The sequence below is a fragment of the Saccharomyces cerevisiae genome, chromosome XI (genome assembly GCF_000146045.2).
Source record: "Saccharomyces cerevisiae S288C chromosome XI, complete sequence".
In the NCBI taxonomy this organism is placed as follows: Eukaryota; Fungi; Ascomycota; class Saccharomycetes; order Saccharomycetales; family Saccharomycetaceae; genus Saccharomyces; species Saccharomyces cerevisiae.
The window spans coordinates 552281-565147 of record NC_001143.9 but is presented as its reverse complement, the minus strand read 5'-3'; the positions used below and the strand labels follow the sequence as shown (position 1 = coordinate 565147).

Genomic DNA, 12867 nt, shown 5'->3' with positions numbered 1-12867 from the left:
TCTCTGACTTTAAAAAAATGATACGAAATCCACAGGATCAAAAATATCTTCAATCACGTCAAACTCTGAGACAATTAAATCATTAACAGGCAAAGCGGGTGCTAAAGGTTGTTGTAGTAGTTCTTTTTGCGGAATTTCAGCTACTTGTTCATTCGTAATGCTTATGTTGGTATCAACTTCAGTATGTTTAGCTAATTGTGAACTGGCGTGATCATAAAAGGATGAAAAAATATTAAACCTGTCGGAATATTTCTCCATATCCAAGAATTCTTGCATTTCCTTTATGCGCATTTGAAACTTAAATCCTGTCATATCATCGTTGTATTTACCTATGGGATAAAACTCATTGTTCCATATACTTAGAATATCTGGCCTATACCCATCATATTTTTGTACTGTCTCCTGAAATTCTAGTATTATTGGACAGATGTCATTTAATCTCATATCGTTGTAATCTATATAACTATCACCGTTATCTTCTAGTTTCAATTCATTCAGCAAAAATTTTAAAATAATTCTCCATGCATCTTTTTCACATGAGCGATTCAAGATCTTGTAGGCAATTTTAGCGGTGAACATTTTTCTAAAACAACGATAGTACTCAAAGCCAAATTCGTTAAAATACACAGACGAGACCCCGTAAAGAAATTCTATCATTTTCTTCTTGTCGGCGTACTGAATTGTTTTGAAGCGGTCTCCTCTGAGAATGAATGCCGGAACAATGACCAAAACTTTGTTTGCGACAATTTCCACGATTCTATTGGTATAAAACTTTGTCAATGAATCCACCTCTAAGGCATCACTGTTAAAAAAGTAATTGTAGCACTTCTCTGAGATATGAATGACCATATCCCACAAATCTTGGAAACTCTTATAAAATTTTGTAATATTGCAGTCATATTCATAAAAGATCATTTCTCCGTGCAGCAAACTTAGTGAGAATAAATCTATTATCCATTCCATTTCGAAATCAAAATGACGCATTGTTTCTTTTTCGTTTTTCGACAGGCTTTTTAAAATATGAAAGTTTCTTTTTAAATCATTTATTAGTCGGTGCAACAAGTTCAAATCTACCTTTCCTGGATCATCGTTCAACGTATCGTTTATCTTTTTCATCAAGTTATCCAGGGTTAACATTCGTATATACCATGTGGGTGTATCTGCTTCTTCTTTGAAATGGCACTGCAAGGTTTTCCCAATTTGACATTCTTCACCGCTAATAAAACACATCTTCCTGTCCCAAAATAAAACATAACTCCATATCTTTCTGAAAACTGAAATGTAATCGCTAGGTTTCATTATATCGTATGAAGGCCTCGTATGTCGGTTTATTTTAAATGAATATTTTTCTGGATGAGAGAAGCAATACCAGTTAATGCCCATTTCTTTACATGATGATATTATTGTCCCCATTAAGATTTGACAATATTGAGTTTCGGGTCCATCGCCATCTTCAGGGGCACACCAGTGCAAGAACCTTAGTAATATGAGACATTGCAACTGTAATAAATTACATTTTCTGAGGACCTTCGTCTCGAACAAATAGTGTTTAACAAGAGCCAAAAACTTAGAGGTATCAATTTCTTGAAGAACCGGGTATATATATGGAGTTAGCTTCGAAAACTGGACAGAAAGTCGGCATATTTTAATAATCAACAAGATTATGCAGAAAACCATATGATCGTAGTGTTTTATAGAAATTGGATTCCCTTTCTCGACTATATTTTGATAAAATATCGTTATTTCATGACGCAAAACTTTCATATCGAAAATCGGTATCATATTGTAAATTTTTTCTTCAAAAAGTGCTAAAACCTCACTTTCAAGTATTTTTAAAGGAGGCAAATAATCCTTTGCTAATATAGTTTCTGAGCTGAATTTTTTAGCATTATTTTCTCTGTATTGAGCGAATTTGTTAAACAATGATTTGTGAATAGTCTGATGCATGCGGAAGTTATTGCCCTTACCAACAACATCATCGCTAATGTGGCGTTCGTCATCAGCATCGAAAGTGGATAAAGCTTCGAAAGATTTAGGCAAGCTTCCATTTTTCACATTATTGCCGTTGCTTCCCAATTTATCCATCATTTTTTTGATTGCGATACTTCTAAATGTTACCATTGCTTGGAGATAGGGGTCGCGATTTTCAATTGCTCTATCCGTGAACAGACCAAATAAATTATCAGCAGACCTTTTGGTCTCTAAATAAAACCCATTAGGGATGAGGTCAATAAAAAATGGAGTTTCTTCATGAATTGGTAGATAATAAAGTGATGATTGATTTTCAAGTTCTCGTACTCTTTGCCAGTGATCTTCGTCTTGTCTTGTCTGTGACGATCTTCTTTTCTTAATGAAACCTGGACTTATTCGTTCCGCAGGAGTTGATTGTTTCCTCAGAGGGTCAGCATCATTCAATGAAGGACTGCTTTCAGGTTGTCCAGAGCTATCGGTGAGATAGACACAGCTGTCCACATCTCCCAGTCGTACACATGTTCCACATGGTTTCGTTCGATCGCACTTACTTTTCCTTTTTTTGCAATTTGTGCATACTACAGTAATTCGATGTCGTTTTTTTGTCCTAACTTGGGAGTCATATCCCATTATGAGATCAGTTGTCAACTAAAGTCTGGTATCAATTGGTTTCTAGTTTCTTTCTTCTCTTCATAGACTCATAACACTGCAAAATCGCAACAATAAATTCATGACTTATTGTTATGCAAAAAATTACCCGAATGTGAAAGATTAATAAGCTCATCGCAGTCGCAGAAAGAGTGAAAAAAATACCTAAGAATGCCTAAATTAGCTTAAACAAAAGTCATTTCTAGAAAGCAATGAAAAAAGGGCAATCTAATGATACCACCACGAATCGTTCCATGGAGGGATTTTGCTGAACTAGAGGAGCTGAAACTTTGGTTTTACCCGAAAAGCAAAGGAACCATTGAAGATAAGCGACAGCGTGCAGTGCAAAGAGTACAGAGCTACCGACTAAAGGGTTCCCAATATTTACCTCACGTGGTGGACTCTACAGCACAAATAACATGTGCGGTATTGCTAGACGAAAAGGAAGCGTGTTTAGGAGTACATCAGGATTCTATTCCTATCCGGTTATCGTATGTAATGGCTTTGATTCGGTTTGTCAATGGCTTATTGGATCCAACGCAACAATCTCAGTTCGCTATTCCCTTACACACATTAGCTGCTAAAATTGGACTGCCGTCCTGGTTTGTTGATTTGAGACACTGGGGTACACATGAGAGAGATTTACCTGGATTAGAAATGCTTCGTTGGGCCGCCAATGAAGCGTTATCTTGGCTATATGATCACTACTGGAACGATGAGGAATTAGAAGATGACAGGGATGATGATGACGATGATGATGATACCGGTTACGGATACAGAAGAAATGATAAACTGGAGAAATATATGGAGTCATTAACTAAAACACTTGATAAATGGAAGCGACTTAGAAACGAGTTTCTGGAATACAAATGGGTGTGGGAGAATGCAAACGATAGTTTAATTACAAGTAGTAACTTTTCTGGGGATAATTTGGTGAACTATGATGCCGAAAAGAGGAAAAGTTCACACGCAAGTTCATCAGAAACTATGATCAGGGAAAATTTGCGTCAATGGCAAGAACTTTGGAAATTATCCATTTATCACAATGTGGTTCTTGAGAAATTTTTTAACAATTATGACCCACTTTTACTCAAAGTTTTAATGCTTAATTTGAACAATTTTGATTGGAAGGTCATTGAGTGGGTAGCTAGGAATTACAGAACCCAACAAGATGATAGTAATATAACGACAATTTTAAAAAGGAAATTCAATGCCTGGAAAGAACTACAAAAAAGGCTGTTAGATGTTATTATAAATAACCTTAACAATAAAAATTTTAAAAATAAATGGCAAAATTGGGAGAAACTTATTGATGAAAATGCGTCATACTTGATATTGTATTTTTGCCAATCTATGCTGGCCAAACTAGAGACTGAAAAAATTACTGGTAACTCATGGAGAAACAAAAAACGGAGAAAACAAATTGATAGCACAGTGGAAATCGAGGCAAAACTGAAGGAAAACATAGACAATTTATCATTAAGGTTTAATGAAGGTGAAATAAAGCTGTATGATTTTATTCCTGCGGAAAAAGATTCCGTTCCATTGAAGAAGGAAGTGAGTCCGGCATTAAAGGCTGATACCAATGATATACTAGGCGATTTGGCGTCTTTGAAACAGAGAATGAGCAGTTTCGGAACAGTAGGTAAAAAAAATAAACAAGAGGAGAACAGAGCTACACCAGTAAAAAATTGGTCAAGGGTTCAAAATTGGAAACCCAAACCCTTTGGTGTCCTGTAACCTGTTTCCAATGCTCGTTATAAATACGTTGTAGACTATAAAGCTGAGTTGTATGCTGCACCCTAACGTGCATGTATATATAATCACAGTCTCTTTAACCTAATATGCAAACGAAAATGATTTAATCAAAACAACCTCATACTCTATGGGAATAATCTTTCAAGATACCGGTCATATGAGTGTTAGTAATCTTACCCTTTCTTTGTCTCTTCTTTTTAACTTCAACTCTCTTTGTTTGTCTTTTGATAGTAGCAGGATCGACACTAGCAGGCTTTAGACCTAAATCTTGCAGCTTTCTTGGCAATTCTGCAAATTGCGGTAATTGCACATTTTCCCACATTTTAACAAACTCCTCGTCAATACATTTCAAGTTACCACCGCTGTTATACCAAACGTATCTTGGAGTTTTATCCTTTTTAGTTCTTAACACCAAAATTTTGCTGTCTTCCTCCAGTTGGTTAATCGTTTCATCGCATTGTGGCCAACCGTCTTTCAAGTCTTTGCAGGAAATACCTTTGAATGTTACTTGTGAACGTAACAACTTCAGCAGTTCCGAAGGGGAATGGACATCGTAGGTGGAAAGGTATTTGAAAGTCCCCTTCTTGGGGTCAAACTCTATTCTATCTAATTTTTTTAAAAGCTCAATAACCTTGTCATCTTTTTTCATTGACAAGTAGTCCAATAACTCATTCACCAAAACGGGCTTACCTTTCTTTTGAATGTATTCAGTCGCCCAAAGCAACTTTGAAGAATCGTGACTCTTGGAAATATCTGTTTGATTTGCTTGTAAAGCGGCTGCAGCAATAGAGCCAGGCCTTACTTTTTTTGAAGGAGAGCTACCAAAATCTTCGTCGTCATCGTCGTCATCTAATGAAATAGCATTAGAGCTATTGCTCCCAGCTTCTTTCTTGATATCCACTAACACAGGATTTTTCGCAGAGTTCAAAGTGTTTTCTTGCGCACGTTCGGAGGCCGTCCTCTTCCTAGTGTTTCCATCTATAGTAATCACTGTGTCATTGGTCTTCTTCTGTCCAACTTTAGCGGGTGCGATCACCGGGGCAGACTTCACTTTGCTTTTGAAAGCGTTCAAATTAGCCAGTAGAGGGTCCCTGTTTTTACTCATCGCAAAAGACTACTCTCTTTTCCAAATCGAACGAACTACTTGGTATAAAACAGTTCTGTGTAACAGCTTTCTCGTGTTCTACAGAGCACACGGTTATGTAACTAGTTCACTTCTTATTAGCTCTTTTGCCCTGATTCGTAAGTGAACTTCTTACCCGAAGTAAGCTCGCGCTTTTCTTTTTCTTCTCGCATATAACATTTTGACTATAAAAGCCGTGAACTATAGCATTTGCTACCAGAAAGAATTTTTCTTGCCCTGGACCTTTGATGCTTTAAAAAACATTTCTCTTAAAAGAAAGCATAACAATTTGTGATGCTTTAGGGAGCCTATTGTTTGATGGTTTATAGGAGCCGGATTTGTCTTTTTGACTAATTTTCAACCTATTCTTACTTCCAAAACTGTTGCAATGGCTCTCGTTTTTTTTAAATTTTTCTCTTTTCTCTTCTTTGGCATAGTTTATTTTTAATAAATTATTTCAGGGTGAGATAGAGAAAGGATAATGAGTATCGTAGATAAATCTTCGGTTCCGAATAGTGTAACTGTTGGTGCTGAGGTAATCCATCTTTAAAACCATCGCCGTTAGAGGTTGCTTCTGATATTTTCGGTTAAGCGACCCATGAAATGGTGATGACCTGAGGTATGGAACATCTTTCTTGATGGTTACTTTGTTATATATACGTATTTATAGTATGCGGATACACGCTTTTCTCGCTATGAATCGTGTTTGAGGAAGTATTTACCGCTGCCGTCCTTCCACCATCTTCTCAGGCAGCTGATGACATTGAGATCAATATTGTCTGGGTGATTGCTATCACAAAGACATCTTTGTTGAAGTCTCAGGTAGTATGCAGATGGACACGTGCCAAAAGGCATATGCTTATAGCCTAATTCATCAAAATGGATGATTTCGTCTTTTTTCAAAAGAAGTGAGGCAGCAATCGAATGAACTGGTGCATCTCCCCACCTTTCATAGTAAAAACCGCCCTTTGAATCCAAGTACTCGAAAAATCTAATGTATTTCTCACTTCTGAAAAAGTTCAAATCGCCAATTTCAAAATTTGTCCAAAAATGACATAAATTATAGCCGCTGTTACTATCGATGACACCAAAAGATTTACCGATGAAGTCGAAATTTGATACGAACCCGAAAGCGTTGCTTTCCATGTCAATATCTGCTGACTCTGTTTCTTCGAGATATTCTTCTACAGCTTCCCATAGGCTCGGAATTGTATCTTCGTATTCATACATAGTTATCACAAAGCCATATTTCTTATTGTTCTGCCTCATCACCTTGAATGGATCGTAGGGAAAATCGCAAAAATACTCTACATCTGGCTCAACTCTGAAATAAAAATCGTACGGATCTAATATCTTTTGTCTAAAGAAAAATCCAGAATTAAATCGGCACATATTTCTATATGACTTTGACCCACCGTACAAGATATTTTTTTCCTCCATTAATTGTAAAGCCTCTTCAAATAGAGTTTCGTTGATCCAAGATGGCCTGTTCCAGTCCTCCGCAGGGATTAAAGCGTATTGCGTTCTACCACTAGCCATGGCTGTGGTGGCTTCGATGAACTCTTGATCAAATGGGACATCATTAAGAAATGTCCAGTCATACTGGTAGTTTTTATTGAAACGGTCTTCTAGTGATCTCATGGAACGGAGTGCCCCCGAAAGTTCCCAATTACGCACAAGCATTAACAATGTAGCATTTTCTCTTTGATTTTTTATTCCCTTGGTCTTGTTTAGTGGTTCATCATTATAAGTGTTGCTAGATAGCTTCAGCGTCTGATTCATATGTCGCCTCCTTGTAAAATCATATCTCGATGAAACTTCTCGAGATCTTCTAAAAAAATACGAATCTAGGCTCAGCTGTCTCTGATATGGTACAAGTGCAAGCCAACATGTTTGAGCTATCAAGCAAAATAGAAGACTAACAAAAAGTAGTTTTTTAACCTGTGTAAGAAATACCTTGCAGATTTGCATGAAGCTCCTACGCTTTTAAATAAACAACTATTGTATAGAAAAAACGCAAAAAAAGCGTTGCATGTATAGGTGTCACATACCTGAAGAGATATAAAGAATCAAGAATATCATCAGACAGGCAAATGGTGGCTTATTATGTTTATTCTATTTTTATAGGGTGTCTGTTCTTTTTTTTTTCTTTTTTTTTTTCGCTTACTAAATTTCTATAATCTTGCAAATTCTTGAAAGGAATTAAAGTTTAAAACACTTTATTAATGCTATAATTAGTTAGACAAAATCACGCTTTTTCATTGGGAGTGTTTAAATACCGTATTTAAAAGATGATGCTTTAATTTTACAATTTAATATCACTCAGATCTTCATTTTTCTGATTTTCTCTAGCCTCTGAAAACTGATATATAGGCAAACTAGTACTGTTACTGGTCTTGACAAATATAGATATTATTCCTCCTTTAATGACGCCGCCTTGCGGTCTCTTACTTTTATCAGTGAGAAAGTTTATTGTATCTTGGATGTTTTGCAAAATTTCTGGTATGGAGTGTTTTTGAATATAACCGACCCTGACGCTTAAGCAGTTGTCATTATTGGGAATGTATGAGGTATTCTTACATATACTTCTCAATTGTGCTCTCACGTAAATGGGGTCACATTTTTCGACCATTTGTTGACGCTTCAATTTTACTTCTTTCGACATGCGGATCATGTATGGCAATTTTTTACTACCGTGATAAAATCTGCTACCAAGAACCTCCGGAAGTAAGTGGTGAACTCTGTAATCGGCAACGACCAAGTCAAAATCTTTATAAAGTTGGGTCAGTTTACTCCCTTTGAATCTACGTCTCAAGTTCTTGACACTTATAATTTCCTTGAATAATTCCGACGTATGCTCGTCTTTCGTCAAAGTTTCTCTATACAAGGCAGAGGGATCCTTGGTAATGAGTAATATGTTTAGGTCCCTTGGTTTAAATAGCTTGTACTTTGTTAATGGAATAATACGGGGGATGTTGTCCCTGTTTATGCCCATTTTTTTGCCCGTGTTGATGATTATGTGTATGTCCTTATCATTTTTTAAAGATGGGTTCTCTTCACATTGTAAAATTAGAGCCTTTAGTGCTTTCTCTGCCAGCCCACTTTTTATAATATCATTTGACTCAACCATCCCAAACCTCGAGATATAGCGTTTGATGTACACTTTTTCTTTTCAGCTCCAATCTCTATTAGTAGGGCATCGATTTTTTTTTTTTTCCTTTTATATATATTATTTTTTATAAATTTGAAAAATTTCAGATAGATACGTTCGGATATATACAAAAAGACAAAGCAAACAATTAGTATAGGGTATTTCAACCTTCGTGCCGAGAGTCTTTTGGACTTTGAAGAATAATAGGAATGTAAAAAGAAAAACAAATTAAATACAAAAAGCATATATAACTTTTTAGAAATATATGTTACGTTATCAAGATAGCCTCACAAGATACTTTTTTAAGAAGTTTTTGTCTCCCTTAGTTCAACAAAGTAGCGATGTCGGATGGCAATTCTTCAATTTGAGTGGAGTAGAACTTTTCTAGTTCTCTCATAGCGCCAACGTCTTCGTTAGTAACAAAGTTGATGGCAACACCCTTTCTACCGAAACGACCACCTCTACCGATTCTGTGAATATAGTTTTCTTTGTTAGCTGGTAAGTCGTAGTTAATAACCAAAGAAACTTGTTGGACATCGATACCTCTAGCCAACAAATCAGTGGAGATCAAAATTCTGGAAGAACCACTTCTGAATTCCTTCATGATGGTGTCTCTTTCTTGTTGTGGTAAATCAGAGTAGATGGCAGAAACGGTAAATTTGTCGTTTCTTAACTTAGTGGTCAATTCTTCGACCTTTCTTCTGGTGTTACAGAAGATGACAGCTTGAGTAACGGAGATAGAGTCGTATAAATCGGTCAAACACTCGTATTTGTATTCTTCTTCTTCAACATTAACGTAGAATTGTTTGATACCTTCCAAAGTCAATTCATCCTTCTTAACCAAAATTCTAACTGGGTTTCTCATAAATTTGGTGGTAACTTCCAAGACGTCATTTGGCATGGTGGCGGACAATAGAACAACTTGAGTGGTTGGTGGAAGTAAGGTGAAAATTTGGTAGATTTGTTCCTTGAAACCAGAAGACAACATTTCATCAGCTTCATCTAAGATGAACATCTTGATCTTGTCAGTTCTGAATCTACGTCTTTGGATGTTGTCAAAAACACGACCTGGAGTACCAACGACGATTTGAGCATCTCTCAAACCTTCAGCGTCTTCAACAAAGGAAGTACCACCGATACAAGCGTGGACCTTGATGTCCATGTGGAAAGCCAAAGCCATGACAACCTTTTGGATTTGCAAAGCCAATTCTCTAGTTGGAGCCAACATCAAAGCTTGAGGAGCCTTGACAGAGGTGTCAATTCTTTGCAAAGCAGCAATGGAAAAGGTACCGGTCTTACCAGTACCAGATTGAGCTTGAGCCAAGACATCGTGACCTTCAATAATAGGCATGATGGCACGTTGTTGAATGGCAGATGGTTCTTCGAAACCGTAACCGAAAACACCTCTTAACAAGTTTTCGTCCAATTCCATATCATCGAACTTGTAGACAACCTTGTCATAGTTGGTTTGAATTTGGGATTCTTCAATATCAGTAATACCTTCAGACATCTTGTATATAATTAGAAGGAGGCCGTTTAACGAATTTGTTATAAAATAAGAAAAGAAAAGACTAGAGACCAAATAAAAAATCTACAAATGTCAGGGCTGCGTATATTCATACCTTTGTTCTGTGATGTTAGCTCAAGTTCTTAGCACATCATTCAATAGACGAGGTGAGAATGCAAAAATTTTTCAGTCACTATAAACGTTGTGAGGTGAGAAAAGATAAACAGCAAGCATCGGATGTTGTTGCTGATAAACCTTTAAAGTAAATTTCGAGTTTGAATGTATATAGAATAGTTATGCATTTTTGTATAGTCGAAAAGGTCTTTACATAGATATGTCTTTTAATTTTCCTAATATGTGCGTGGAAGTTTACTCTACTGCATACTCAAAAATATCATCAGGGAAACACCTCTCTACTTTGGATAGATAATCAGAGTCCTCCCAGTCAAATTTGAAGTTGGGCATTTCTTGTTGCGGTTGGTTGGTTTCCTCTGCTGTAAGTTTCATATCCTCCTGTTTATCTGCAACTGCACTCGTCTTCGTTTCTCCTTCGGTAGCATCTCTTGCATCGTCATCAAAAAATTCTTCTTCGTTATCGATTGCATTTGACTCGTACACGTCCGGAAGAAATTCTTCATAACCTTCCTTGTCTTTTTCTAAGTACTGTATATTGTCATCAACAGAGGTATGTGGTTCTACGTCGTCTGGTAAGTCATTAGTAGAAACACTTGGTTTTTGTATATTGTCAGTTGACCTTTTCTGTTCTGGATTTGAAGGGCTAGATTCGACACTGATATTATTTTCTTTAGAATTGCTAAAATTTTTGCCATCTGGTTGATTACTTACATTGTTATTGGAAGAAGCGGCCGTGCTTATATCATCGAGGTGGCTTTCTTCTCCAGAATTTGAAGCGTTATCTGTCGTACTATCCTCCTCTTCTGCATTTTGGTGCTCATCGCTATCAGCTTGAGTACTCACAACGCTATAAGAGCTGTTTAGTTCCTGAGTACTATTTGGAGGACTTTCTTGGTCGCGGTTTGAACTGCTATTGATTATATTGTTATCATTCTCTTTCGAATATTCTCTGCTTTCATTTACTGGCTGATTAGTCAAGTGATCTTTGTTAATAAAGGTTGTTAACCACTTGGTAAAATCCAATGGGACAGGGTTAGGAGCAGGGCTATGATCCGAGTTAGGAACAGGCTCGGCGTTCTGGTTGTCCACGTTTTCTTCCACTGTACTAATTGTGTCGATCTCTTGATTCGTAGTGGGTTCGTTCGATGGAGGGGCATCCACTGGGGTTATCGTTTCAGGAGTCTCAGTTTTATCGGAATCACTAATCTTTGGCTTCGAAACTTCGTTATTTAATTGATGTTCTTCCTTAAATTCCTCGTATACCTCATTCCATTGATCATGATACTCGTTTTTAATGAAATTCTTTTGGGACCACAATGACCATGGCTTGTGTTTCCCAATGAAATGAATCAACTTAATGCTAGGTTTAAAGTAATTCATAGCAGGTGAAGATTGGTAGCCTAAATTAGGAATAGTTACGTTATACGTAAATGATAACTGTACCCATTCTCGAGAGAAACTGTCTTTAACTAGCTCATCAGTGCAACAATTTTGATTGAAGAACTGGTTTAAAATGCCCTGGTCAGAACCATCAATTGAAGTGTTTTCAAAAATATAATTTTGTAAAACGGATGCAGTATCAGCATCCGGTATTAGCATCATGACACCGCTATTGAACATATCAGGCCAGCCGATATCAGCAATAGCACCCACTTGTGACGTGGTTTGTTTAGACATAATGTCAAACAACTTTAAAAATTCTTTATTCAGAGGTAAAGTGTCGGAATCCAAGTAAAGAACTTGTTCGAACTGAGTTAATTCCCATAGTCTTGCTTTGATTAAGGCAAAGGATAATTCAGGTCTTTCCAAAAGAGCTAAATTCTCACTATTCTTCTGTATGCTTTCTTCTTGGCAATTTAAAGGCTCTACCAACACAATTTTGGTGTATATTGATTGTAAAATATTCTTGGCTAGCTCGCTTAAAGTGCCATTAAATAGAGAGGTCGTCACAATAAGGCATGTTTCAATGTCGCCTTTTTTGCCTGCTTCCTCTAACAATTTATTCACTTGGTGACCAAGGGCAAACACACCTGGTAAATAATCTGCGGAATAGAGCAATGTGGCAATAGCCAGCTTCTTATACATTCCCATCACACTAGTACGCGAAAATAGAATCCCTACTAAGTCTCCACCACGAATTGCCAACAATATTGAAGTAAGTCAAGAGTAAAGGCATAGCTTACAAGCAACAAACATTTTCAGGCACCCTTATACTCTGCTTCTTATCGACATATATAGCACCTCTTTAAGCAAGCTTAAGGTTGTTAGTACGTTTTGACTCCTGAAAATGTATAACACACAAGTAGAGTAGTAATATTTACGGGGTTTTGGGGTCTTTTTTTTGCTCGGGGGTTTCTCAGGGACTCCACACTGCAAAACTTTAAACAGAATAGCCAAGAATACAATGACTCTTCAAATTAAACAGGTTCCGGTTGTCTAAAAATACAATATATTATTATAACCTAAATACCTATAGAGTACCTAAAACGCTTCATCGAAAATCCGACGAATTAGAACATATGGTGAAAAGTTGGTAATGAAGAGAAAAATCGTCAGTTACCTATTAGTCTGAAC

At 36.8% G+C, this 12867-nt stretch overlaps 7 protein-coding genes and 1 non-coding gene across 8 annotated transcripts; 2 read left to right on the top strand and 6 right to left on the bottom strand.

Moving 5' to 3' along the window:
• Window positions 1–9: 9 nt before the first annotated feature.
• On the bottom strand, window positions 10–2601 carry OAF3 (Oaf3p; the record flags this gene model as incomplete). Its single annotated transcript, NM_001179854.1, has 1 exon — window positions 10–2601. One exon carries the CDS (start codon window positions 2599–2601, stop codon window positions 10–12), a length of 2592 nt encoding a protein of 863 aa, NP_012990.1.
• Window positions 2602–2850: 249 nt separating this feature from the next.
• Window positions 2851–4359, top strand: LAS1 (rRNA-processing protein LAS1; the record flags this gene model as incomplete). Its single annotated transcript, NM_001179853.3, has 1 exon — window positions 2851–4359. One exon carries the CDS (start codon window positions 2851–2853, stop codon window positions 4357–4359), a length of 1509 nt encoding a protein of 502 aa, NP_012989.3.
• A 136-nt stretch (window positions 4360–4495) lies between these two features.
• TFA2 (transcription factor TFIIE subunit TFA2) lies at window positions 4496–5482 on the bottom strand (the record flags this gene model as incomplete). Its single annotated transcript, NM_001179852.1, has 1 exon — window positions 4496–5482. One exon carries the CDS (start codon window positions 5480–5482, stop codon window positions 4496–4498), a length of 987 nt encoding a protein of 328 aa, NP_012988.1.
• A 299-nt stretch (window positions 5483–5781) lies between these two features.
• On the top strand, window positions 5782–6132 carry SNR42. Its single transcript, NR_132203.1, has one exon. It is a non-coding gene; the product is annotated as an SNR42 (small nucleolar RNA).
• A 61-nt stretch (window positions 6133–6193) lies between these two features.
• KTR2 (mannosyltransferase KTR2) lies at window positions 6194–7471 on the bottom strand (the record flags this gene model as incomplete). The annotated part of the gene is made up of 1 exon (NM_001179851.3): window positions 6194–7471. The coding sequence occupies one exon, from the start codon at window positions 7469–7471 to the stop codon at window positions 6194–6196; it is 1278 nt and encodes a 425-aa protein (NP_012987.3).
• A 334-nt stretch (window positions 7472–7805) lies between these two features.
• UTP30 (Utp30p) lies at window positions 7806–8630 on the bottom strand (the record flags this gene model as incomplete). The annotated part of the gene is made up of 1 exon (NM_001179850.1): window positions 7806–8630. One exon carries the CDS (start codon window positions 8628–8630, stop codon window positions 7806–7808), a length of 825 nt encoding a protein of 274 aa, NP_012986.1.
• A 343-nt stretch (window positions 8631–8973) lies between these two features.
• Window positions 8974–10161, bottom strand: TIF1 (translation initiation factor eIF4A; the record flags this gene model as incomplete). The annotated part of the gene is made up of 1 exon (NM_001179849.3): window positions 8974–10161. One exon carries the CDS (start codon window positions 10159–10161, stop codon window positions 8974–8976), a length of 1188 nt encoding a protein of 395 aa, NP_012985.3.
• A 366-nt stretch (window positions 10162–10527) lies between these two features.
• On the bottom strand, window positions 10528–12378 carry GLG1 (glycogenin glucosyltransferase GLG1; the record flags this gene model as incomplete). The annotated part of the gene is made up of 1 exon (NM_001179848.1): window positions 10528–12378. One exon carries the CDS (start codon window positions 12376–12378, stop codon window positions 10528–10530), a length of 1851 nt encoding a protein of 616 aa, NP_012984.2.
• Between the last annotated feature and the right edge of the window lie 489 nt (window positions 12379–12867).